This window comes from Eriocheir sinensis, chromosome 21 (genome assembly GCF_024679095.1).
Source record: "Eriocheir sinensis breed Jianghai 21 chromosome 21, ASM2467909v1, whole genome shotgun sequence".
Lineage (NCBI taxonomy): Eukaryota > Metazoa > Arthropoda > Malacostraca > Decapoda > Varunidae > Eriocheir > Eriocheir sinensis.
In genome coordinates this window covers 1,831,951-1,858,811 of record NC_066529.1, presented here as the reverse complement: position 1 = coordinate 1,858,811, position 26,861 = coordinate 1,831,951, and the positions used below count along the sequence as shown (strand labels likewise).

Below are 26,861 nucleotides of genomic sequence, written 5' to 3'. Positions count from 1 at the left end.
ATTCAAAAATATAGTAAGAAAAGTAAGGTTGAAAATAAGCATAGTAATGAAGATCAATAGAAATGAGTAAAACTGGAGGGCGTGGGGAAAAGCCTTTGTGTTGCCTTCCATTGGTTTGTGAGCCAGTCTGCTTTAGTTTTATGCTTAATTTCACTGTTTGTTTCGCTAGTGACCTTCTGTCTTTGTCTCTAGTAGTATTTCCCTTTCTTATCCCCGTGTTCCTGCCTCCACTATTCCTTCCTCCCTGCCAGGCCCCGGATGGAAGATGGCGTCGTAATGTTGCCCCTTTGAAGCCTCCCAGTCGCGTTTTAACCTAATATTCTGCACCTGCTCCTCCCTGAGACGCTCTCCTCTTAGTACTGCATTGATGGTAATGCATGCGAGGAAACTACCACGTATTAGCGATGGGTGAGTCTGGGGTTGGGCTGCACAGGGGTGGTAAGTTCCGGGCTTCAGGGGGGGAAGGTGCTGCCCGCCATTTGTTTGTCACCCAGTCTGCCATTCCCATTTTTTCTTATTTTAAGGATATTCCTGGACCTTTAATGACTCCATGCTGATGTATCGTTTCAGGTTCATCGAGAAGCACCAGACCCACAGCTACGAGGTGAGGCAGGTACGGGGGGGGCGCCAGGTGAGGCAGGTCGAGGCTGGCTGGCTGGCTCCCTGGCTCCCTGTGTCCCTCCAGCCCCCACGCGCCCTCCTCCTCTTTTCTAGTCGATATTCCCTTGAAAATCATCCACACTAGGCCTACTAACTCTCAAGGTCCACCGCCGCCGGCCGGGACAAGCAAAGGCTGGGCAGGGCGCCGCTCAGCACGGGCAGGAAGCCAAGGAGTGGAAGCTTTGCCTTTTGCTGTCAGGCTTCACTGATTGCTTTAATCCAGTGCTTGAGGCTCCCCCGGCACGGATTTTCATGGAGCACCCCACTGGCCATGTTGCTGCTATCCCTGCTCCCCCAGTGAGGGCAGGGGCAGCTGTGGAGTGGCCTGGGTGCTAACAATGCCACATAACATGGCCTCAGAAGGGAAGCTTGCCCTGGGCCATTTCTTTTTCCCAGCAAACCCAGATTTTGGCAAGGCTCTCTGCTCATTCCTCAAGCTCAGCCCCACCAGGAAAGCTTGTACAATGCTCCAATATTCAAAATCATCAATAAGGAGTCCTCTTTGGTGAAAATTTCCAAAAAATCAGTAACTTGTGTACTCCAACCAGCAGGACTTTTCCTTATTCAAAATGGCTGGGTTTTCTTTGTAATTTTCATCTGGATATATTCTAGCCTGAGTATGGATCAGTTTTCAAGGGAATTGGTAAGTTAAGGTTGTTCAAATTTTACGTTTTGCCCCTTCTGTAAATTTTGGTAATTTATTACAAGGTCATAGTTGGTTATTAGTAAGTTTCATTTTAGATTTCATGCTACAACAATTTACATGTAGAGAATATCTAAAAATCAGTCTACATATGTAATTAATTTGGAACACTTCATTTTACCTCTTTATTTTAAATTTTTTTTCCATTGAATCATTACCACGCCATTAGTTTACAGTGCTACATCTTCACGGCCACCCCCATTTTCACTTTCTTTGTCTCGTCTTGCCTGCTCCCAGAACTCGAAGTACAGCAGTAGTAAGTACCGCTACAGCAATCATGAGAAGAGCCGGGACTCGCCCTCCACCAACTCCCTCCGCTCGTCATCCCCAGACTCGAGATCACAGTCTCCTCGCTACCACAAAGGTCAGTCTACATCTCTTTGTACTCTGTGGTAATGTTGGTTGTGTGTGATTGATGTTACTGATATTTTGTCTTTGCTTGATTTGTGTTACTACTTCCACTAAGGTTCATCTTACAGCCTTATCAGGTTGGAAATGGGAAGTAAATGCTTAAGTTATGCCTCACTTTTCTGATCGAATCTTGGCATATGCTTGGGGAAACTTATTTTGGGCCAAGTAATGTTTTTGTGGGTTAAGCACTGTGATGTCAGACTGTAACACTTTTTCCGAGACCTGGAAGACGTTGGTTAAAGATAAAGAAGATTTACAGTCATCAGTTGATAGAAACCAAGACATTTTGAAAGACAAGCATTTTTCAAACAAGATCATTGTGAGGTTGAAATTATGTTTACTTCAAATTGCTAAACTCTTGAATGTTATAAAGCTGAACCGTAATGCTGGCAGTAAATGGCCCTTGACCTAACTCGGTGTTTGTTACGTCTGATTTGAAACAAAGTTCTTTTACCTTTGTTTGCCATACTTTTGACCAATCAAGCATTCTTATTAGAATACATATATAAACACACACACACACACACACACACACAAAGATAAAAATTAATGTTTTAAGAATATATGAATGGGCTGCAGATTTTGGTCCACAGTTTACACAAAATATAATGTGAACAAATCTAGCCATCTTTTCACATAGCTTAAACTTTAATTTAAAAAAGCATGCTGAAGGAACAGGTTATGAACAAGCTTCTTATTGGGTGGGGCCCATACTGCCATATGGAATAACTGTCCAATATTATTCTTGGGACTGGAGTAGTAGTTACTGGTAATGACCCTCAACAGTCAGCAATGTTAACAAAGCAGCTATGCTGTTAGTGCACCAGTCATTCTGTTGCCCCATAGCTGAAAGATATTGAACAGTGTTCATAATTAAATGAATTTGTTGAATTACCCCTCCCCCAAGTAACTTTTCTGATATTTATTTCTACAGAAGTATTTAAAGATGAATGGCTGAGAGCTGCATTGATGAAGCAATTTAAAGAATACAGCCACAACTTGAAATATTGCCAAACCCATAACCTAGATAACAAACACCCAAATCATTGTATGGCTTTGAAACATTAGATGTATGGGAGAAGAAAGGGAGGCATGACGATTAACTTTTTTGACACATAAAGGACACGTCATTTACAGCAACCATATTCTTGAAAAGAAAACTTATAAACTGGATGTGCCAAATGTCTTTCATTTCAGACAATACAAAACAATTTTACATCATGTGCACATCTTAAAATGTATGCCACTGAGTGCTGGGACTCTAACCCAGGCCTTTAGAATGAATGCATGGCAGCATACCAACTTGACCATCAATGACTGTGTGTAGGGTTGGTGCACAGCACAGTGTTGCACACAGTTTGTCATATGTTGTGTACAGCAACCTCCAGTTTATTTAAATCTGTGGTCATTCAACCACAGAGTTCTTGGCTAGTGTTGCTTACATCAAGAAAGTACCATCGGTATGTTTTGTTGCCTTGGAAAGTAGTTGTGAAACCACCATTTGCATTCTCAAAGCAAACATTCACCTTGACACACGGCATTCAAAGTGCATTGTGTTTTTTATATTTTTGCATTGTAAGGTTGTCGTAATGATGTTCAAGAAGAGTGACAGGGAAAAAATGGGAAGAAAACCATGCCACTAAGACATGCCATTTGTATTTGACTGAATGTCAACCTTGGAAAGGGGAGTGCAAACAAGATTTGTTGATGTGCTAACTAGCTTGCATAATTATAGGTGGTGGACTACCATCCATAGTCTACACAGTGGGTGCTTTGTTTACATTGTGTTGGTTGCCAAGGCAACATGTGTAAATGACATTTACTACATTCAAGGTTCTATAATTTGATGAATGGCTGTTGAAATGTTTGGCATCATTAGATCTGATGAAAATTGTGACAGATAAACAAAAGTTTTCTGTTTTTACGATCACTCAATCAGTCAATCAATGGGGGCATATTCTGGGGGTGCGTCACCTCGCCCACTCCACAACACCATGTCCGGGGGCCCTCTGGGCGAGTATCCATGAACGTTTTCATGATGCTGTGGTATAAATTATTTTTAAGTTGCAAGGAAGTTTTTGTTTACATTTCAGTATAAATTATTTTTAAGATGCCAGGAAGTTTTTGTTCACATTTTGCTAGGAGTGAAGTGAATGTTAAAATCTGTGTAGTATATGGAGATGGCTACTCCAGCACCAACTTGTATGCAAGCTAGTCATACATATTAGTAGCATGTATCAGCTGTTGATAACATTTTTGAATAATATTTTATTAGATGTCAATTTTTTCCCCCAATTATTTGGGTACAGAGACTCGTACATATGAACAATAGTGTTGTGAACTTTCAATATGAATAATATGCCCTGAAGTTGTAATTTTGAGTGTAAGGTTTAATTTGTAGTCCACCACGTGGTGGTGGCAGCGTAGCACAGAAAGCGCTGAGATGTAAACAATAGTAGGTTACTCAAGTGGCATTGTTCATAAGTGTGCTTGTTCTCTTCACAAAATCAGTGTTATTTCTGATTTTTGTATGACCCATAAGACTGGTTTTAACCGTAAAAGCATTAGTGATGCAAGTGGTAGTGCTAAGAAGTGACAGGTCCTCACAATGGAAACAAAAGTGGACATAATTAAGGAAGTAGAGTGAAGTGAAAAGATAATTAATTTCACCTGTTCATGCAACACAAGTCATTCCACCATATGGACGAATCTCAAGAACAAGGATAAGCTTATGAAATGTTACAAGTTCAGTGCCTTGGAGTGTCTTGGAGAGGCAGTGTCTGAGTGGTCACCATGTAAGCACAGTGTCCTGGAGGACCCAGGTTCAGGTCCTGTCTACCCATACAAGGTGACAATTTTCAATCTACCAAGTGGCCTAAGACCACCCATATTTGTCCTGAAGACCACTCATCAACCCAGACTCTAGATTAACTGAAAAGAGGATCAAAGATGAGCTCTGGGGGACAGCATGAGCCAAGCTAGATGGTGCCACAGTATAACACTGCGTGCACCATTATGGACTTGGACCAACCATCAGGCCCTATCAAGAAAGCCTACTGGCACTAAAGCCCAAACATAAAAAAGTAATAATAATTAGTAAGAGGCATGAAAAAGTGGTGTACAATCCTTTTTGCCATGGAGGCATCAAACAGGATGGTAATGAAATGATTTGGCTAGGACAAGCTGGGTGACTTGCATTCCTTGCCTGAATGTGATATTTTTGCATTTCAAATCATGGCATATGGACTTTGCCATGGAACAGATTCATGAAATGAGATTTTGCAAAATGTTGTGCACCACTGTAGAATTATTCCATTGTTGAACATTGTGAATTACTTGGTTGCAGTTCTCCTAGTTGATTGACTTTGCTGGAAAAAGCATCGAATAATATGCTGTTGAATTTTATATCTGCAAACTTCTTTTTGTTAGAAAAATGACACTAAGTAACACTGTGTACTACATTATGTAAGGCAGGCATGTAACACACACACACACACACACACACACACACAGGGCCACTCAACCCAACCAGCAGTGTGTTTGTGTGTGTGTTACATACCCGGTGAGTTGTGATGTAAGTGAACATGTTACTACAATCATCAAAATATCACTAATGAGTGATTGCAACAAATGTGTGTTGCTCACCTAAATAATTTGATTTAGCTTAGGATGTGCAGCAAGATATTCCTTCTAATGAATACACATCTAACGACACTGTTGGACCTTTACCCACATTTATTACAAGTTTTGAATCTAACTAGAAAAGTTACGGGTGAGCAGTTCAAATCGGCCACCACCAAGGCCAAGTGCATGATGTTATTATTGTCACCCTACCCTCACAACGCCTCTCACCAGTCTCTTACCTCAGCCCTCGCCATATGTATGTGTTGTGATGTATAGCTGCTTTAAGTGGCTGAAATTCCCATCTAGTGTGCATTTGGCAGTGGTTTATACCTCTGGTCGAGAGGAGGGAGGTGGGTGTCAGTGGTTATGGTGGCAGCGGTGAGGAGGGAATAAGAAGAGCAGCCCAGTAGCCATCCTTCCCACCTCGGATACTGCCCTCTATTACCACACCCCTCATTCATCACTCACAATTAAGTTATCCACATTATTTCTTCAATTTTTGTCTATGATTATATGATAATGCCAATGACATCATCATCATTTCATTTAACGTCCGTTTTCACTCTTCATAAAGTTACATTCGGTTGGACGGTTTATGGCTCGTAAATGACTTCCACGAGAGGAAGTAGTCAAAATATGGGTTTGGTCTTTTTTTCCAATACGCTGGCCCAACAGCTCCACCCTAGACGTGGATTCAGTACGTTTCTTAGTCAGTAATGTAATTATTGTGTTTCGTAAAGAATACTTCAATCCAAAGTCACAAATAATCTTATTCTTTTCTTGGACAAAACGTTGAAAAAACAACTATCAGAATTTGAAAATACGATCATATTTCATATGCCAACTGCAGCCAGGCACTGGAAGCCGGCACTAGAATACTGCCACACATGTACCTACACCAATGGTGAAGACCTGATTTGCATGAGTCTTCATTCTTGGTGTGGGTGCTCTTCCCCAGTCATTTCAAGCATAGTATTCTGGGTCTGGGTGTACTTGGGAAGGGCCATTACTTGAACTGTTTGGAGCAGACACGTAAAAGTTTTGTTCCTCTCTATTCCACGCCTCTTTTTAAAAACATTTCGCATGATCTTCATCTCCATGGCTATGTTTTCTGGGATGGAAGTGTTACCCTGTCCTTCAGCCTATTCATACATGTGTATCTGTCCAGTTTCTTCCATGAATAAGACTTGCAATGGGTAAGAGCACATGTATGAGCTGGCATGTTCTTTGAATTAGTATTTCACATTAAAAAACCTTGCACTAAATCAATGGTGTTTTCCTGTACCTGGCAGCACCCTGCACCATGTTGCATGTATCATTCATTAAAAAAGCATATTTTTCTCTGCAAAGCAGGTGTCACTTATTCTGACTTTCCAGAGCTTTCATATTTATCTATTTACATATATTTCATGGAGGCATAACTTGCATTATTACTTCCGATTTTACTTGTGACACAGATTTTGTGTGTAACAATAGAATTTCACTCAATTGTGTGAATCAGAAATCATAAAATTATTGACGGAGTGTGTATGAATGGATACAAAGATAAGCACATACAGTGGTACCTCGTGATTTGAACTTAATTGGTTCATTTGGGCTGTTCGAATAAGGAAGCAATTTATCCCCATTGAAATTCATGTTGAAAAAAATAATCCGTTCCAGGCCCAAAAATCCTCATATATTTTAACATTTTTTATGGGTTTATGTTGTGCCCTGTGGCCAGATCACTCAAATAAATACATTTAAAATACTTAATATTTGCTGGGACCTACCAGAATTGGTGTCTTATAGACTCGATGGCACTGCTTTGATATGTAAACAAACATGGCAGAGACATCATTCAGAGGGGTAACGGGTATAAAGTTCATGCATCATATTTCTTTATTATTATTCTTCATCATAAGTCTAGTTGTTGTAAAATTCTAGTATATTTTAAAACATAAGGAAGTGTGAAATTTCAAACTTGAATGTGCTTCAGTGTTTGTTGAACTCGTATGTAAAGTAAAAATGTTAAAAGATAAGTGCTAAATGGAAAAACAGACACTTGTAAATATAGAATAATAACCAATCTTTTCAATATCTCTTGAGTATTATCCATAAATTGTTTGTGTTTATCAATCAAACAAAGTTAAACAGTTTTATGAAGGTCTTTCTTACCTCAATGATCCCTGTCTACTAAGGAAACATAGCATGTCTTGCGCATGTTGTCAGGTTTGTTGTACAGCCATCCACTAGTTTGTTTAGGTACAGGCATTAAGTCACTTAATTTTCTTCCTGACCAGTGTCATTTTACATGAAGTAGTGGTAAGAACTACTGTTATACACATTGTTATCCCGTGCTATTGGGCTATTTTTCAAGGGAGTGTGTGGGGAAAAATGGCAGTCGCAGGTTGGCGGTTTTTGAGGCTGGAGTCCGCGGTATCACATTCACTGACCTGGCTCCCCTAGTGGCTTCGTCTGCAGCCGTTTGTTTGTGTTCGAACTGCAACGCACATTCAAATTGGAGGACAAAATTTGTTTGATAAATGTGTTCAAATTGAAAGGCGTTCGAATCACAAGGTACCACTGTACTTTGATTTTAACCCTGTAACATTTTATATTTGTGAATGAATTATTTCATATTTCAACTTTCTTTCACCCTTTTGCCCCAGCAGCAAGCTATTACAAAGTGCGAGAGAAGGAGAGGGAGAGGGACCGTGACAACAGGGACAGAGATCGGGATCGCGAGAGGGAGCGTGACCGTGATCGAGACAGGGAGCGTGACAGAGATCGTGAGAGGGATCGGGACCGGGATTACCATTACAGAGACCGAGGTATAGTGCTGGTCATATGGATCATGGTGCATTAGTTGTAAGCTTGCTGTCATATCGCCTCCATAGAGGAACTTGTGATACATTAGCTAGCTGACTGTTTTCCTTCTTCGATGTGTTTATCCAAAGTACCAATTTACTTTTTGCTCATTGATGGGAAAAATTTGTTAGGTACTTATAAGGAGTAAACCAGACATAGATAGCTTCAGCACTGCAGCAAATAATTTGTTAATTTCCAGTCATCACCCAGGATCATGTGCAAAATATATTTAGATAATGCTGCTTTTACTATTTCACTTGCCAATTTACTCAATCATCTTTTCTCAGATGACAGCAGGTCTCCCAAAGAACGTCGAAGAGAAGTTCGTGACCGGGACAGAGATCGGGAAAGGGACAGGGACAACCGAGGCAACCATGACCGCATTAATTCCGTTGTGAGTCTGAACTCAGTTTAATACATTAAGATGGATCCGGTACTTGGCTTCATTTCCAGATACCAGGCTTTCCAGTCTACAACTTATGATTGTATTTAAATACAAAAATCTGTGTTTAATCTTAGATGTCACTTTCTTTGAATCCATCTTCAGAGGAGTGGGATTTTTGGAGAATTTCCCATTTATGCTTTACCATTGGCTAAGGACATCTCTGCTTACTGCTGTCCTTTAATTTCCTTCCACTTAATAATTCTCTTTTCTTCCTCCTTTATAAGTGTCCTAACAGAATTTGTGTTGTATCATAGTCTTTGTATATATCGTGTAAATCATAATGACCAAGGATGTTCAAGCATTACATAGGTATGCCTCATAAAGTTGCATTCATAAGTAAAAATTAACAGATCTTGTGATGGAAATGGCAAGATATATTAACAATTTTGCATACTATGTAAGGTGTACTAAATAATCTATATATGTGTCACAGACAGGAAGACCTTCACAATCAAAGATAAGGATCTTTAGCTACTTTGAAATCCATGGATAGCATTCATAAATAGAGGCCTGCATAAGGAGATGATGGTTGTCAGACATTTGCTTCACCTAAAAGTATGTTGTTACTGTAGCATCACATGTGTAAATCTGAGGCCTCCTCCACAGCACAAGAAAGAGGAGAAGGAACGCTTGGCGAGGGTGGGGGACTGGTCGGAGCATGTGAGCTCCTCCGGCAAGAAATATTACTACAACTGCCGCACCGAAGTCTCTCAGTGGGAAAAGCCACCAGAATGGCTGGAGTGGGAAAGAACACGTGCCAAGGAAACTTCCAACAGGTCACATGACAAAAGTTCCACCAGGCAAGGTAAGAAAGGTACCTATTATTATCATTCAGCTCTGAGAAAAAAGTTGCCATTCAGCACTCGTCCAACCATTTCAAATAGTCCATTTAGGCGGTTGATTCCACGGGTCCTTTCCTCCCCTTTGCTCTGCCATACAGTCCCAATACCTATTTTTCCCTCTCATATGTTACCTATAGCTAACATATGAGAGGGAAAATAGGTGTTGGGACTTTGTGTCGCAGAGCAGAGGGGAGGAAAGGACCCGCGGAAATTCGCGGGTGTGGAGTCGGAGTTAAAAAGTTCCGACTCCGACTCTAGGAAATTTTAAAGTTGCGACCCGACTCCGGCCCCCCTGCTCCTGCCCCTATACTGCTCCTTTTTTTTTTTTATTTTTTTATTTTTTATTTTATTTATTTTTTTTTTTTTTTATGCTTGTTGTGGCAGTAAGACTCTTGAGGTTGTTTTGGATGGCCCCAGCCAGAGAGCCTCTACTAACGGACTTTCGTCATCTTGGGACTAAAAGTTCCCCATCATTAGTCTGCAAAACCGAGTGTTTACTAGCAGGTGTGTGTGTGTGTGTGTGTGTGTGTGTGTACGAAGTATTTCAACAGCAGAGTGTGTGTGTGTGTAATTCACCTCTTGGTCTGCTGCGGGTCTCTCTCGAGACAGCCAGCCGTTCCCCTACGGGAGAGCACAGAGCTCGTAGTACCGATCTTTGGGTAGGACTGAGACCACTCACATACAACACACTGCGACAACGAGGTCACAACTCCTTGCCTGACGTCACATACCTACTCACTGCTAGGTGAACAGGGGCTACACGTGACAGAAGATAAACCCAACTTATCCCGGCCGGGGAATTGAACCCCGGCTCTTCTGGTTGTGAGCCAGACGCTCTACCCCTGAGCTACCGGGCCGTGTGTGTGTGTGTGTGTGTTTGTTTGTTTATGTGTACAAGGTTTCGTGACACCAGTGTGTGTGTGTGTGTGTGTCATTTTCATCAACTAACTGCCATAATCACGGAATATTCAATGATCTTACCAATGTAAATTAATAAAATAGTGGCAGTCAGTGATGCAGTCTATCACAGATGAGTGTTTCTTGTCGACTGCTGAGGCTGAGCAGCCTCGAGACTTGAGAGTACAAATCAGACACGTTTGGTACAGGATGTTTGACATGTCGTTTGATATGTTTCCTCCGTCATCGTCTAATAATTAATCTCAATGGTCTGCATATTATATCAGATGAAATATGACTTTTTCACACAAATCCGTGTTAAATGAATGTTCCCACACAATAACGGAACCCATAATGAAATGTCCGCCCACAAGAGCCCCTACACAAGCTAATTTCTCCCACAATTTTGGGGGAATTCCCCACGGAGTAGCAAAACTGGCCTAGCAGCCATATATCACGGCAGCAACAGGCTGGGATCACCAAAGAGGCCACTCAAGAAAGCCTACAGGCACTATAGGCAACACATAAGGAAATGCATTACACGATAAATTATTACGTAAAGGAATCAGAGTCGGTGATATTTTTTCCGACTCCACATCCCTGCGTGGAATCCACCGCCTAAACGGACTATTTGATATGGCTGGACTTTAGTATATGTATTTTGTATCCATATATCTAGAGCAACATGTATGATGAGCATTGCCATCTAGTTGAGTGAGTAAAAAGAAACTTTGTCCCTCCTGTGGTCTTCCCAGTTCTCCCTCCCACTTGGGTTGGTTTAATCCCCCTTCATTCACTCATTATAGTGATCCAAACAGTCATGGATTGTGTATGGTTTTCAGCTTGTCAAAGTGGTTTTGCAGGTATGTAATGAACACATTCATGATCTCTTAAAACCTTGTTTTTTGACAAATAGTTCTCCTTGGTTCACTGTCATTGCAGTACCTTGGTGCACAGTCTGTGATATGATGCATTATTATTATTATTATTATTATTATTATTATTATTATTATTATTATTATTATTATTTTCATGGAAGGTTGAAAGTGACATTGATGTTGATAAATTAGAATTTAGGTATTAAAAAGCTCTAAAATTGCAGTTACATCTGAATTTGAAAAGACTTTGCTTTGTCACCAAGCTAATAGGGCTGGCTGGTTTTATGTGCTCTTTCTGGTTATCATCCTGATTTGCATATTATTTCAACTTCAAGCAGCATGATTAGGACATGCACTGTATAAACTGGCTAGAATCTATTGCCAACTTTTTCTGGGTGTAAGGTTAGGATGGTGAGATCTGCCTAAAAATAACCTGTTCTGTAGCAACAGACAAGGCTGTTCCTTTGATAATAAAATAAAAAAAATTTCAGATAAACATTCCAATCTGGGAGAGAGTTACCGGGAAGGCAGAGACATCAGGGATGGTGAGAGAGACAGAAATGACCGTGATAGGAGAGAAATATATCGAGGTGATGACATGTATGATAGAAGAGACACTAGAAAGTATGGTCAAGGTATGTATAAGAATGCTTTGTTTGGTCATACATTACATTAACTCAGGCAACCAAATATGAAGCTAAGAGAGACTGCTGATGTGCTTCCAAGTGGTAGGAATTATTATAATTTTTTATTATTTTGTTTTGTAGCATATTTATTTTCTTGGTGTAGAATCCTTATTGTACTCCTGTAACTTTTGCTTCACATTTGCTTGATGATTGTGACCCACATTGCTGGATCATTCCATGTCAGTGTATAGATAAAAGTAATGGTTTTAAGTTTGTTATACAGAATGTTGATGCCTTATTCATAGCATCCCTTCCCCCAAGACCTGGAATGTTAGGATCTAGTTGTGTCAAGTGTTGTGTGTTGTCTGCCAGAGTCAATCCCTGCCACTCGTCCAGCACGATGGGCCAATGTGTGTTGTAGTGTAACAGTCTTTAAGCTTGTTGTATCCACTATTGGCTCTCGTGGCTGGATTTTATTTTAAATGTTCATAGAAGCTGATCCAAGTGGGCTTGCATGGATAATTTTTTATGTTATCATCAGGAGCTAGGAATGCTGACCTGTTGTTTAATTTTGAATTTGTAATTGTGTATTTACTGTAAAATTTTACAGAGGTAGGTGCAGCAGATATGGATATATCTTCAGGTGACAGCACGCCCACCTCAGAACACCTCCACACTCGGGGCACCACCACAGAGAACAGTCATGATGTCAGTGGGGCCACCGTGTCGCTGGCAACCACTTCAGGCGCGACCGTTACGTCCACTCATTCAGGCACAACCACATCACATCTACAAAGTGGTTTAAGACCAAAACTCGGGCTGCTACCTGCCTCCCTGCCCTCGTCCTTACCCTTGCTAAGCAGTACTACTGTGGCTTCAACCTCAGGCACCAACACCAACACCACCACAACTTCCTCATTAGTAAACAGCATACCTGCCCTGGGTGGCTCTACCTCCATGGCAGTACCACAGCTGCTGAGCCTCCATCCCCGCCTCATGACTCTACCAAATTCCATGAACAAAAGTGGATTAGACATGGACACAGCAAAGACTGTGAACACTAATAATTCTCATACTCATGATGGAGAAGGATTAGTAGTGAAATCACAATTAGAACCACTAACAATATCTGCAAATAGTAATAACATAGGTGGAGGCCCCCCGACACCAACACATTCTGAAAACCAAGATGGCATTGACATCAGAAAAGGTGAGTACATATTGGCATTCTTACAAATATTGATTTACTAGTATTATGCCTATGTAGATATCAGAGTATCTCATTCTTGAATACTCTTGGAGCAAATTACAAGTTATCTTTGCACTCCCTAGCTCTCATTTTTCATACTTGGTTTTTGAGCTTTGAAACTTTTCACTATTGTAAATAATGTCTGAGGGCTTCTATTTTCAAAAAAATTGTCATGGGGGGACTTTTTAAACGTGGCAGCCAACACTGATTACTGAAGCTTCAAGTCTTGGAATTTTGAAAATTTTGAGTTTGTCAGTAATTCCAAAAATCACTAGAGGGTATTCAAGGTGCTTCTGGGTAGACAGCAGCACAGTTATCACTTCCTCTGTATGGAGTGAAGGAAAGGGTACAATATCTTTGCATTTTTTTCATATTTAAATCATTCAACTAATCCCTCATGAAAATATAACAAGAGCTTAAGTATCTGTTGAGGTTTGTTTGTCACAAAAACTACTGGCCAAGTTTTCATGAAACTGATTGACAGGTGTAGCAAAACCAAGAAAGAACTTTATAAATTTGGGAAATATCCAATAAAAACTTGACTGAAGGCAAATTAATGATAAAAGAAGAAATTGATAACTTAGGATTATCATAGGGAAAACCCGTCAGTGTTTTGAGAGCAAACCATGAGTGCTTCTGGAAGGTACCCAAATGGGTTGATTAGTGGTTGCGCCCAGACTGTGAGTTTTGTGGGTAAGCAGAATTTGCACTGTGGAACTGTTGTCTGTGGCAGAGAACTCCTGTCTCTGAGCTGTCTTGTTTTCAGTTTTAACTCGGTAATTGGACAGTTTCCCTAGAAGAGAGCAAAAATAAAATTGAAATTACTACATTGTAATGTAAAGAAACCTTAACTTGGTTAATTTTTATTTGGTTAATTTAGTTTTTGCAGCTTCTTAACTAAGATGATGTGTTGCAGTTGGGAGCCCGACCAGCAGTATTAACTCCCTGCAGTCACTGACCCAGACAGCTGGAGGATCCTTAGCTGGGCTCAGGCCCCTCGTGCCAGCCCTCACCCCTAGCCTCGCTAATTACTACAAGGAGACTCTTATTTCACATGTACAAAATTGGCCAGCAGAAACCCTCGAGAAGCCAGTAAGTAGAAACTGTTATGCTGTTAAGCTTTGAAAACATTAGTTTGTTGGAATTTAGATTTTTGTACTTCAGCATTAAGGGTTGCAGACCTTATCACCAGGATTTGAGGTTACATTTAAAAATGGCTCTGTGATCAGTAATGAATTTCTTAAAAGTGAAGATAAGGAGCCATAGTCTATTCCAAACAAGAATTAAAACAGGCCACACCCAGTGTTTTTTTCTTCATCTTCATTGACAGAAGTGGCAGGCAATCATTTCACTCCAGTCCGTCATTCTGCTCTAGATGTCACAATAGAAACATACCCTCTGTTAGCAGCTTGCCTGACACATCTCAAAATGTTAATTTTTCATTACATCTCAGTTTCATCATGGAATATGATGAAAGAAATCATAATTGTAAGCATGTGACATCCAAAACTATTTGTAAAAATGGCAACTGAGAGGGATGTGTGAGTGGGCTGGGCCTGCCCACCCACACATCCCCTCTCCGTTGCCCTTGGAACTCAGGCTGCATACTACTCACGCTGCAGTCAGTAGTCACTACTCTACCTGTTTATGGGCCTGCAGTCAGCTATATAAGCATACTGCTAGATCTAGCTGATGCCAGTAGGCCAGCACGTGACCCAAGCAAGGGTGGAGTAAGTCTCTCTACTTATTTCCACTGTTTACAAGTCTCAGCTGTGTTCGGTTCACCCGGTAGCCCCCAGAACTCCCCTCAGGTGGTGAAGGGTGAGCCAAACTGGAAAGTTGATCACACAATAACAACTCACTACAATATTCCGGCAGCAGCCCTCATAGGCGACAGTTTGCTGGATTAAACAATCATAGTTGAATGAATCATTCATACGAGGTGAGAAGATGCAGCAGAAATGACACTGGCCACTCATATAACTACAACGTGCCCTTTGTTTACATACGTTGGCCCCCCACACCATCACCAACACAACCCACACACAATGACCTGGTGGACGTTTGCTACCATTATCATTTTGACAAAACTTGGTAGCTTATTTTCATAATATTGCACATCGTTTCCTGGCTAAAGGGTCAACTGAACGCAGGCTGGGATGAGGTTAGCACATAAGGACAGAGGTGGGGGAGAGAGGACGTGTGGGAATGGTGCCTTATGAGCGGCAGGACATTTGAATAATTTTATTTTTTTATGTAAATTTCGACTTTCAACCATTCAACTTAAAACCAGCCTGTCGGTCCCAAACACTGTCGTAACTTGAGGACTACCTGCACTGTACTGGCAGTATCCACTACTACCAGTACTGAGCAGTCTGGTGCTGTTATTGGGTCATATAGCCAGTACTGTTAGTACCAGTACCTGCCCAACCCTAGCAGGCACTGACTAGGCCAGTTTGTTCATGTTTCTTAGCTGAACAGCAACTTGTAGTTATGACCCTGTGTTTATACCCATTTCATATTTTTATCACCTGATTTTTATAGAAAGAAGCATTCATTGGTAAATAATTTGCTTTTTAACAGTTTATTTATTTCTTTTTCTTTGGATAACTCATGTGTTTGTGTTTGACAGGCCCAGAGGCTGTCTGAAGAAGCTCACTCTGTTGGGAGTCTGGTGATGACGCGGGTATCTGCCGAGCTCAAGATGGCGCGGTCCCTTGTACGTCTGGCAGAGATACAGGCCACACTCCATGAACAAAGGTATGGGTCTTGTTTTTGGTGTATATATAACTTTTAGCTTCCAGGGTCATATTACTCAGTCTGATGCAGTGTACAGGATGTAGACTTGTAGTTTATGTTGGCTGAAAGTGATTTAATTTTGGAATACGAAGACGTGGTCGACACTCGGTTAAACATTCATTCTTCTTCTTGTAGTCCATTCTTTTATCTGGTAATTTTACATTTACTTGGGATTGAATCCTCTAGATTATAGGGGAGGTGTGCAATTATTAATGGTAGTGAACACAGGACAGTTTTCTTATGTGGTCATGCTTTCTTTCAGGATACTTTTTCTACGTGCTCAGAAGAGAGAACTGGAAGAAATGAAGGCACAGAATTCCTTCATGAGTGACACATAGTGTTGGCCTGCCTGTGATAGCTGCCTGGGTCAGTTGTCTTAGAGTAGACATGCCTGGGAATATTTATAAAGTGTTATATTTTCTTAATCATGTTCTAGGTGTGTGAACATTGGTGAATTCCAAAGTGTAGGGTGTAACAGTGTGGCAAAATAACAGACTGTGGGTCCCGGTGATGCAGGCACTTGCCTGCCTACTGCCACCCAACATCTGGTGCACACTGTGCACTGCCACAGGCCTGGGCAACCGTGGCCATCACAGGATCCCCCCTCCTCCCATCACCTCCCTTCCTGTGTGTGGCCCAGACCATCCCAGGTACCCTCCACCAAGATCTCCAATGTCATCTGTGTTTCTCTGTGATGAATAACACAACTAGACACCTCCAAAAGGCTGAGCCTTGACTGAACAGCTCTGCCATGTCACAATGTAAAACTGGATATACCAGAGGCTGGCACTGTATCACACTCCCTGGGGCCTGAGGCACACCCCCCTGAGTACCTACTGTCTTCTTCCCTTCATCACACACACTTTCCTCTCTGCTGGCTGGGCTGTCTTGCTGCGGCTCTCTAGCTGAATAGGGTTGAGAAATTGTTGTATTTATTGCTTTACACATTTCAAAACACTCCCTTGTGAACCACTGTTCCTACCAGCTTGTCACTACTGTTAGGAGATCACAGTCCAGTACCACCAACTGTATTTCTTTGCATTGGGAATAAGTTGGAAGAGTTATGTGTGATGTTTCCAGTTCAGTAGTAGTGGTACACACAATGCCTATTTACTATCTGTAGTTATGGGAGAGAGTAGATTTTTTTAAACAAGCTTTCCTTGATCAGTTGAATATTCAAGTGTAAGTCCTGTGAATGTGATATTGTGTTCTTGGTGACTGTCATTTGGTCCCCAGGGTTGGATATGAGGCAGTGTCTGAAGAACAGGGATGGTGACATGTTCTTTTAGTAGTAATATTTCCTTTGCTGGCCAATGTCTCAGTCATTATAGTTCCAACTGGGCTGTGAAAAGTTTGTCATATTCTTAACCAGTTGTTGATACTTCTCCTCCTGAAGTAATATGTTGAAACGTTACATATTAGTGAAACAGATTAACAAGCATTTAGTTGAAAGGTTGTGGTCTTGTAATGGGCGTGGAGGCCATCTTTGAAATGGAAAGCAACAGCTCTCAAAAATTTTCTTTTTCCTTCAATTGACATGTTTCCTGTCTAAATTTTTTGTCTCTTGCATTCTCAACATTACTTAAGTGGGACCCTTGTCTCAAGCAGTGAGCAGTTGTCAGTAAGGCCAAGTTCAGTCATTAGTTTCATATCAGGGATTTTGATTGCTTGCTTTCACAGGAATCTGCATCTTTTAATGCACTAAGACATTCTTGCAACCATTCATAAATATAATTTTATTTAATTACTCTTCTTGAAGTTATTTTAATAGTTTGATGTGCTGCTTCTGCTGCCAAAGTTCTCCAAGAGATTTTATCCTCAGGCTCAACAAATATTGTTGATGTTCATTAAATTTAACAGCATTTATGATGTAGCTGATGACAGGCTGGAAAGAGGGGAAGGAACTTGCAGTAACTTGCTTAAGTCCTGGCAATGTGCCATGTAAGTTGGCAATAGAGAAAACCTATTCAGATTTCCCAGCCACAATCAGTAGGTTCCAGAGTTACAATGGTGCTAAAGTATTTTGGTAATTGGCTGTTCATTGAGCACTGTGATTTGAGCAGCTGAGGGCAAAAGTTTTGTATGTCTTGTACATGTTTTGACATGAATCTAGTCCAGAAATGTAACAATAGAGTTTGGTTCTTGTATCACTGCTCTGCCACCACTCACAGGATGGTCCATGCCCACGGGACCAGCGACTGTTTGTGGATGAGAGAAGTATTTGTTACCCTGGCAGCACAGTGTGTGTAGCGAGCACCTAGTACCCCCCCTCCCCCCTCCTTTACCCCCTGAAGTGTTAGGTTGTCTTGGTGCCCAGCTGAGAATGGTCTGCTTGGTTCACGTGCATTAGGAAGTGCATCTGAGGCTCACAGAATGTGGCATTGCTGTGTGGTGACCAGTATGTTATAACTTGTACTTGGTGCCAGTCTGGAAGTATTTAGTTGACAATTATATATAATTCAATTACCCCCAGACCCTAGAAAGCAGTGAAATGGAAAACCATTTTGTTACACTGGCAGCCAAGTTTGATTTGAAAGTATGTTTTGTGTTTGTCACAAAAATGTCTTTTTTGTGATCCTTATATTGGTTAGTGGTTGGCAAAAGCAGCAGCTCGAGCATCTCTTCAGTAATGTGACACTAATATCTTTGCATTCCATTTTCTACATCCTTCTCTCTGACATGATTATATTCTGTGTTTAAACCTTGGTGTTGCTTCCTTAGTTTCTCTGTGTCAAGTATGCCTTTGAACTATGATGCCCTGTGTACCATTTCTTGTCATCATATATGTTTTCTTATAAACTCAACAAGTAAAAAAGAAGAGGAATTGGGATATGTTTATTTTTTACCCCGCTCTGTTCAGTATTGATCTCTGTTGTCATGCAAAGTTCCTGTGATTCTCCATTGTGCTCACACCATTGATGCTTCGTTACTCAGCTGAGAAATTCACCACTTATTAAATCACAAACATTCGTACCTCACTTGTTAAACTTTTACCTGGTTATTATATTTGTTTTGCAGATTGTAACAAATGTTGCTTAGTACATATGATTAATCTTTCTTGTAAATTCCTATTCATTATAATAGCATGTCAGTCTGTTTACTAAGGTTCATGATCCAGATATTGGTCAATGATATCCTCTGACGTTCCATATTTGTTGGCTATTTCTAGGTCTTCACCACCCTAGGCAGGTTGGGGCAAGTTAACGAGGCTACGGATTATTTGTATGGACAGTCGGGAGAGGCATGGAGAATGTATTTGCATGCTTGTACATAATGTGTGCTAACATGATGTACGCAGCATTCGTAGGCTTTGTATAAAAGGGGAGCTGACCTTCCTATAATAACATGTACAGTTGTGTGCAAGCATCCGTGGCCCTGTTGAACTGTGTCACCCATGTTGCCTCTTTGTGTTCACTTGTCATTTCTAATAATTTTTATTTCCATATACAGTACATTATCACCTATTTTTTGTACATCAAACTAGCTCATTTATATATAGAAATAAAGAAAAATTAACTTCCCATCTTTGGTTGAATTATGGAGTACAATGTGTCACTGGGTGTGTGTGTGTGAAGCTCTTGATTGTTAAGGCTCATCATCATTGCCAGTGTGAAACACGAGAGAAGCCTCAGCATTGAGAGGTGTGGTGGCAGGATGGCGGACGGGTGTGGCGAGGAGCTCCATTCGCCTGCCAGCCTCAGCCATGCCAGACTGAAGGTTGCAGGACACAGATTCACTTTGTGTTGGTCTCCCCTTTTTCAACACTTGCTTTAGGCCAATTAGCCTAATTTTTTGTAAATATCATTCCTTCTCAGAAAGGTTAAATAAATAAAGCTGAGCTCCACGTAGCTTTCTTTTTACCTTTATATGGATATACATATTTATAAGGTGATAATGACTCGTGGTAATAATGATCTTGTGAGGCGATTAGTGGCGAACTGAATGATGTTTCCCCAAGGGATGTGAGTGATATCTCTTGCTCTGTATATGTTAGTCAACACCTAATGCTAATTGGTTGCCCAGTTAGTACCTGGACAAAGAAAAACTATGTACTTATCATAATTTCACAAAAATAATGTGTTTACATAGGCAAGGCACTCAGATTTCTTAAAATATCTGGAGGTTATAAAATATATTGCACTGTTGTCACCAAAAGCAGTAAGTCGTGTTAAAAAGCCGAGGGTCGTTGGTTTTCTCCTTGGTTGTACTGTAAGCAGCATTCTCTTCCAGCACGGCAGCAGGTGGTGAACAGAGATGATTTGAGCCGTGCCTCTTGTAGCTGCTGCCTGCCGTGCGGTGTTTCTTGACTGGTGGCTCATTGCTCATAGCTGTCTTGTATAGTTGAGAATAAAGCATTGCAGCCAACTATAAAGGGGCCACGAAAATTATAACCAACCATTGTCTTACCTGCTATAGAAGAACTCTGAAGAGAAAAGCACAGTATTTGAAAGGTGGCAGATCAGCTGGCAACAAATTTCGCTTTGTTTACGTTACGTCATTCAAGCACCTACCCAAACCCTTCGACTAGAGAAGACCAGTAACTAAAGTGTAAAGAATTACGCCTTAGTGTGAGTCATTCCCTTTAGTGTAGGGGGGTGTAACTGCCACGGCCTTCTTATTGTTCCCCTGGGATTCTGCACATGAAGTTAGTTAGCTTCAGCAACATTGAATTACAGTCTGGTTTTCAAAAGGATGTGCATCCCTGTGACCTTTGTTCACACTCCGTGGTCTGCTGCGCCTGCACGTCGAGCAGCCTCACTGGTACTTTGTCTTGGGCTTGAAGGGCGCGAGGATGGCGTTCTTAAGGGAAGGCGTAGTCCACACCCGCAGGGACAGCATGGCGCCCAGGATAGAGCCGGCCCAGTACACCACGATGTGCTCGGCGTGGGTGTGGCCGCGGCAGCTCCACTTGAGGCCCGTCGCCAGCACGGGGTTGAAGTAGCCACCGGAGTAGTTGAAGGCTGCAACGACAACAGTAACAACCATCTGAGTGAGTTAGCCATCCCTGTGAGTGTTTCGTCTTGACACCAATACACCACCCCGTGTACGCCGTCTACATTTATAATAATTACCACACCTACATGTTTATTACACGGGCTCAGAGAACACAAACCTCACGGTGACCCCCGAAAAGGCTCCTTGGTGCTCCATCCCCCAGTAACAACCTACCAGTAACACACACACACACACACACACACACAGATCCTTCAACCCAGCACAACACTCACCGAGGATCACCATGGCGGTGGTAAAGAATGAGTCAATGGCGGACGCAAACTTTGGCTGGAGTTCCCCGAGAGTTCTGGAGCAGAGGCGGCAGGCGCAGGTCAGCAGCGCCTCGATCAGGAAGCCAAGCACCACAGGCACCTGCAGGTCAGCCGAACACTCCGCCACGTGAGTCGCCTTCGCCTCCGCCATCCACAGCCGCCTCACCCACCTGCAACACCCACGGCACCGCCACCACCACTCAGGTATTGATGACAACATTATCTACTATCAATATCTACTATCACTCCTATCTACTACTATCTACTATCACTATCTATTATCGCCATCTACTATCCCTATCTACTATTAACTATCACTATTATCTACTATCACTACCTACTATCTTCATTATTGCAGTTTGTGGGATGTCAAAACTATTTTCGTGATCTTACCGTCAGTACCTTTCAACTTCAACTATCTATCTTTTCTCTTAATTACTGATACGCGTGTGTGATGGCCGCCCCAACGTGATATTACCCAGCGCGAATTTTAATGGGGCTCAGTTGAATAAACCACAACACTACTGACTAGCTACTTACTGCAGGCATCTCCACTCACCTACAGGAGACCATAGCTCCGGAGAGTTGGCAAAGTATTTTGAGAAAGACGTGGAAGGGCCGCGTCCCGCCCTCCACGTACTGCTCCAGGAGGGTGTAGGGGCAGGCGCTTGTGCCGGCCCAACTCCGCTCCCGCCACATGATGAGCAGGAACACGCAGAAGCTCCACGCCCAGATGCCGAAGTGTGCGTTGACTGTGGTAAGAAAGGCTCATAGATTTCGTAGCACTGCGAGGTAATCTGTTGTCAATCATAAGGCTGTAGCAAAGTTTTATTCATTCAACACCCTTCAGTAAGAAATTGTTTATTTTGTAGTAGTGCCAGAGAATGTTTGACTTGATGGTTCTTTAAAGACAGTAAAGTTTCTTCAAACCCCCGCGTTATGAAAAATGGACGTTAGTTCTAGTAACGATGAAATTTAATTGAATGGGAGCTAAACACATTATATTCTTAACTTAAATTGTATATTATATAAGGTCCTGAAAAGTAGCAAAGTCTCCTCAATCCCCTCAGCCTCAGTGTCCTTTCCTCTCTCACCGAAGGACAGTTCAAAGGAGACTCCACACATCTCGGCGGCGGCCACCATCTCGAGGAGGCAGCACCTGAGCAGCTCGTTCCCGACCCTCCCGCTGAGGAAGCCGCGCACCACGTGAGACATCCATAGCTGCGTCGCGATGGTGAGGGACGACTCCACGATCGACATGACGTCCTGAGGGAGAGGTGAGTGTGCATGACAGTGTTGTTAGAGTGGATGAAGGCAGAGGAGTGAAGGACGGAAGAGAGTAATAGTAGGGAAAGAGTTTACTGCGTTTTAAAAATCTCAGTCAACCCCAAAACCAACTTATTCTGAAGAAATGGTGATTATGGAAGAGGGTGTCGGTCGAAATAAGGGAGGAAGAGTGTCGATACGGAAAACTCTTACATGTGCAGTGTTGTGGTGATGTGTGAGGCTGTTATACGGATGACAGAAGATGGGAGGAAAAAAAGTATTGTGTGGGGATAGGAGGCGAGGGTAGGCTATATGAAGAGTAACTACGTGAAAGAGACTGTCGTGAGGATGGGTGAGGGTGGTACTTGACTCTTTATGATAAAAAGGTTAGAGAGGATGAGTAGGGGCCATGTACTCCTGTGATAATGAGGAAAGTTGATGATAGATTGTTGAAGTCAGACTCGGCTATGAAGTTTGATTGGGAGGTCACCTGGCCATAGCATAGTCAAATCTAGCCTTTTGGTACACAGTTTCAGAGAGTAAATAGCTGACATATGAGAGAGAGAGAGAGAGAGAGAGAGAGAGAGAGAGAGAGAGAGAGAGAGAGAGAGAGAGATGTAACTATTCGGGGTGATGTGGCACCGCTGTAGGGAAGCTCGGTCACCACCCAAACAAATTTCATATTGTGACGGACCTTTGGATAGTTAAGAGAGTCATGATGAAGGCAGTGATAGCCAAAAAGCGTGTTGAGAGTTAGGCACGGATCAAGACGGAGGGAAACGAGGGGTCTGTGGAAAGGGCAAAAAGTGTCCAGGTAGCCGATGTGGGAGGGTGCAGGAAGAAAAGGTGTAGCCTAATAAAAGGGCGCAGGGAAAGTGTGAGAGTAGGAGTAGACAGTATGAAGTGAAAAAAAAAAAAGCACTGTGTATAATATGGTGCATCGAAATACTAGGATGTTTGAAGAGATAATTTTGAGTTCGTTACGGTATTTGGAAAAGAAGTATATAAGGCGTTTAATGAGTGAGAAAAAGTTGGTGTATTTGTTTCAAGATTACGGCACGTGGTAAAAAAAATATAACCAAAGGCGTTTGTTGATGTAGTATGGTGTTACTAAAAGGGAAATTTGGGGTATTCGTTAGGGTATATGGAAAAGAAGTAAGGCGTTTAATGGGCGAAAAAAAAGTTGGTGTATTTGTTTAAAGATGACGGTACACGGTAAAAAATAAAATAAATAAAGGCGTTTGTTAAGTGGGAAAAAAATGATGTGTTTAAGTTTGCCTAAGTTTACCTCTCGGTCAGTAGTGGTTTTGGAAGGCAGTGTGTTTCTGAAGGCACTGTCGCCTGGAAACTCCATATTTCTGTCAGCTGATGGGAACATAATTATCTCTACCACATCCACGTCACCTCACTCCGCTAAAACCATTCACTCCGCTTCACCCCTCTCTCCAGTTGCTTAATTTCACACCTTTCTCCCCCTTTCCTTCACATATAGCATGGCCTTACCGCATTCCTCCCGCAGCACAAGAATGTACACTTAAGAAGACAAACTTAAAACGTGTTAAAGTTTCGGCTCTGTTACGCATTCAGAGTATTTCCACCGAGTCCATATTGCTGTAATGCCGATTGATTTAATGTCTTTCTTTATCACACAGCACAGAGTAAAGGCAAAAGAATTACAACTATATAATGTTTCTATGTTTCCGACTCTGTTACACATTCGGAGTTATCCAGAGGGTTAAATCTGCTGTCCATTCCGCAAAGGCGACTTCACACTGATCTACCAACGCAACATCTGGCAGGGAGAGCAAGAGCAGGAGTGACCCAGCGAGTACGATTCTAATCACACACACACTAATAGCATAGTAGTGAGTCTTGTCTCACGTATCTAATCTATTACCGCACCGCTTTGGACCAGAATAACATCTCCGCTTGGTTACCTTATGCTGTCAACAATGTTATCGGCCGCAGAAACCCGCAGAAACACTGAATGATGCTGCACGTTCGTTATACTCTCAGGTAATGGTCTGCTCGCATTCCCACTCTCCCCAGCCCTCCCATTTCCGCTTTGTTATCTCACATTATCAACAATATTATCGGCCGCAGAAACCCGCAGGGACACTAAACGATGCTGCGCGATGGTTAAACTCACGTGATATTCTGCTCGCATTTCCCAGGTAACTGAAGACTCCGCTTGGTTATCATCCCCCCTAGCTGTCCTTAGCCCCCACTGACCCCCCCCCCTCACCTGGCAGCCCCCCTTTCCCACTATATGTAACCTCTCCTCCACACCTCCTCTCCTGACTGTCCTCACCTCATGACTCCCTCCATCTTACCTCTCCTCCTCACCTCCCTCCCTAGCTGTTCCTCCCTCCTTGAGTCCCCCTTTAGTCCCCTTCCTCGGCATCTATAATCTTTTTTTTTTTTTCTTCTTTTGCTTTTTTAACTCTTCTCCCCTCCTGAATCATCTCCCCCTCCCCACATCCCTCTTCCCTAGTGTCTATGGTCTACTTGCCCCTCTCGCCCCTCCCCTCACCTGCCCCCTCCAACCCCGCACCTGCCCTCGTCTTCTTTTAATAAGTTTTTTCACCCCCCCCTCGCATTACTTTCTTACCCTGTTCGCTGCCAGTGTTATCAAGGTCTCTCTCTCTCTCTCTCTCTCTCTCTCTCTCTCTCTCTCTCTCTCTCTCTCTCTCTCTCTCTGAAAATATATATTAATTGTATGGAGAGAGCAGCTGTATTGCACACACTACATGATTAGCTATCCGTCAATCTCTCTCTCTCTCTCTCTCTCTGGCTGTGTGTGTGTGTGTGTGTGTGTGAGAGAGAGAGAGAGAGAGTGAGAGAGAGAGAGAGAGAGAGAGAGAGAGAGAGAGAGAGAGAGAGACGATAGACGACAGACAGAAACATACACAGACATACGTACAGACAGACAGACAGACGAAGACAACAAACAAACAATGAAAAAGGAATCAATACTGTTTTTTTTTTTTTTTTTCTTCTATACTTACGATATCTTTAGCTTTCCTTCTCTCTTCTCATTGCCACATTCCCCTGCTCATCACCACGGCTCGCTTCCCGCGCCGCCCCAGCACCAGCACGCCGCCAACCACAGCCTCGACAGCATCCCTGGCGGCGGGCAGGAGGGGGAGGAGGGGGGGTGCGTGGAGGCCTATCAGCGGGTCATTCTGGTGGGGAAAAACAGACTCGGGTTATTATGCGTGAGAGAGAGAGAGAGAGAGAGAGAGAGAGAGAGAGAGAGAGAGAGAGAGAGAGAGAGAGAGAGAGAGAGAGAGAGAGAGAGAGAGAGAGAGAGATACAAATCACACATATATTAAAGTGCCTTATCTGTTGCATATATTGGAAGTAGCGAAGTTCATAACCGCTCAGTAACGTGTGGGGATGGTGAATCTATGCCTTAGTGGACATCTGTCTTCTTTTATAATTACACCCTGTCTTTAGATGAAGAAAGAGAGCGCCGACTTCGTTTTTGAGCGATTTTTTTTCTTTTTTCGAGTGCGATAACTTAACGGATGTTCGTGGGAGCTTTCTTAGGTATTTCGAGGCCTGTTAAGTTACTGGTAACGTGAGATGCTGGTGAATTGAGTTGAGGCTTCAGCCTGTTACGCCAGAAGACGGAACAAATGATGGTGAAAGGTAGGAAAGGAAAGTATGAGGAAGAGAATGAATAGGATGAGGAGTAGATATGGAGGCAGTGAAGTTGGATGATAGGAGTAGCGGGGTGGGATGTGTGGCACCCGCGTCCCCCGAGCTGGGAGAAGACGTAATGTTTGATTACTCGCACATGGGTGTCGTCAGCGAGGCTGGAGCTGTGAACATGGGACAAGGGGGGCTAAGTCGTGCCTTCATAGTGTAGGGACGCCTGCCTGTCCTCCGTGGACTCTGCTCCGAAAGAGGAACACGAGGAACAACGACAGAGACGTTTCAGTAGACCCCGAACACATGGTACAATAATACCTTTGCCGGTTTATCTGAATACACATTACTGTTGTTGCTGTCATACAACATTGGAAGTTGGTGAACTATTAGTCATCGGTTAGATGTCAAGTGCCGTACTTAGTTGTCCGTTGTGGTACTGAGAGACACGAGCGTTTGAGTTTCACGTGTGTGATCTTGAAGATAAATGTTATTGTTGACAGGTATGAGGTCCACGTTATATCGTTCGTCAACAAGGCGGGTCGTTTCATAGCCCTACTGCCCAAAGTAGCGGTGGTAATATAAACGTCTCAGTTTTGATAAAGTTTCCTTCTCGTTCAAGGTCTCATGTAGAGATAACTAGTTTGACTTTTCTTCATCTGAATATATTCCTTTGTCTGTTTTCAGTGG

General features: G+C 42.4%; 2 protein-coding genes across 12 annotated transcripts in view; one reads left to right on the top strand and one right to left on the bottom strand.

Moving 5' to 3' along the window:
- Nucleotides 1–228: 228 nt before the first annotated feature.
- Nucleotides 229–19,828, top strand: LOC127001498 (WW domain-containing adapter protein with coiled-coil homolog). 7 transcript variants are annotated; one of them, XM_050866071.1, is made up of 11 exons: nt 229–408; nt 571–604; nt 1,601–1,727; nt 8,050–8,211; nt 8,536–8,639; nt 9,300–9,507; nt 11,802–11,945; nt 12,547–13,146; nt 14,102–14,277; nt 15,818–15,945; nt 16,247–19,828. In XM_050866071.1, exons 1-11 carry the CDS (start codon nt 368–370, stop codon nt 16,320–16,322), a joined length of 1,800 nt encoding a protein of 599 aa, XP_050722028.1. In that variant the 5' UTR covers nt 229–367; the 3' UTR covers nt 16,323–19,828. The 7 variants fall into 7 exon arrangements, with proteins under 7 accessions (XP_050722028.1, XP_050722031.1, XP_050722032.1 ...); XM_050866074.1 differs by having other exon boundaries at nt 8,536–8,642; nt 12,580–13,146; XM_050866070.1 differs by having other exon boundaries at nt 230–408; nt 8,053–8,211; nt 8,536–8,642.
- Nucleotides 19,820–26,861, bottom strand: part of LOC127001501 (aquaporin-11-like) — a 25,023-nt gene continuing 17,981 nt past the window's right edge. For 3 of the 5 annotated variants that reach the window (XM_050866085.1, XM_050866088.1, XM_050866086.1), the window contains 5 exons: nt 25,526–25,702; nt 22,346–22,517; nt 21,811–22,003; nt 21,213–21,421; nt 19,820–20,945 (listed from right to left, as the gene is read on the bottom strand). In XM_050866085.1, coding sequence (XP_050722042.1) covers nt 20,740–20,945; nt 21,213–21,421; nt 21,811–22,003; nt 22,346–22,511 — 774 coding nt within the window. In that variant the 5' untranslated portion in view covers nt 22,512–22,517; nt 25,526–25,702 and the 3' untranslated portion in view covers nt 19,820–20,739. Of the gene's footprint in view, nt 20,946–21,212; nt 21,422–21,810; nt 22,004–22,345; nt 22,518–23,805; nt 24,300–24,454; nt 24,578–25,525; nt 25,703–26,861 lie in introns of those variants that run through there. The other 2 variants (XM_050866089.1, XM_050866084.1) reach the window with 2 other exon arrangements.

Bases quoted from the DNA above. Each gene is read 5' to 3' on its own strand.
- LOC127001498 (XM_050866069.1), top strand. From the start codon at position 368: ATGGTAATGCATGCGAGGAAACTACCACGTATTAGCGATGG. The intron at 409-570 runs GTGAGTCTGGGG...GTATCGTTTCAG, and splicing joins CTACCACGTATTAGCGATGG to GTTCATCGAGAAGCACCAGA. The intron at 605-1,600 runs GTGAGGCAGGTA...GCCTGCTCCCAG, and splicing joins ACCAGACCCACAGCTACGAG to AACTCGAAGTACAGCAGTAG.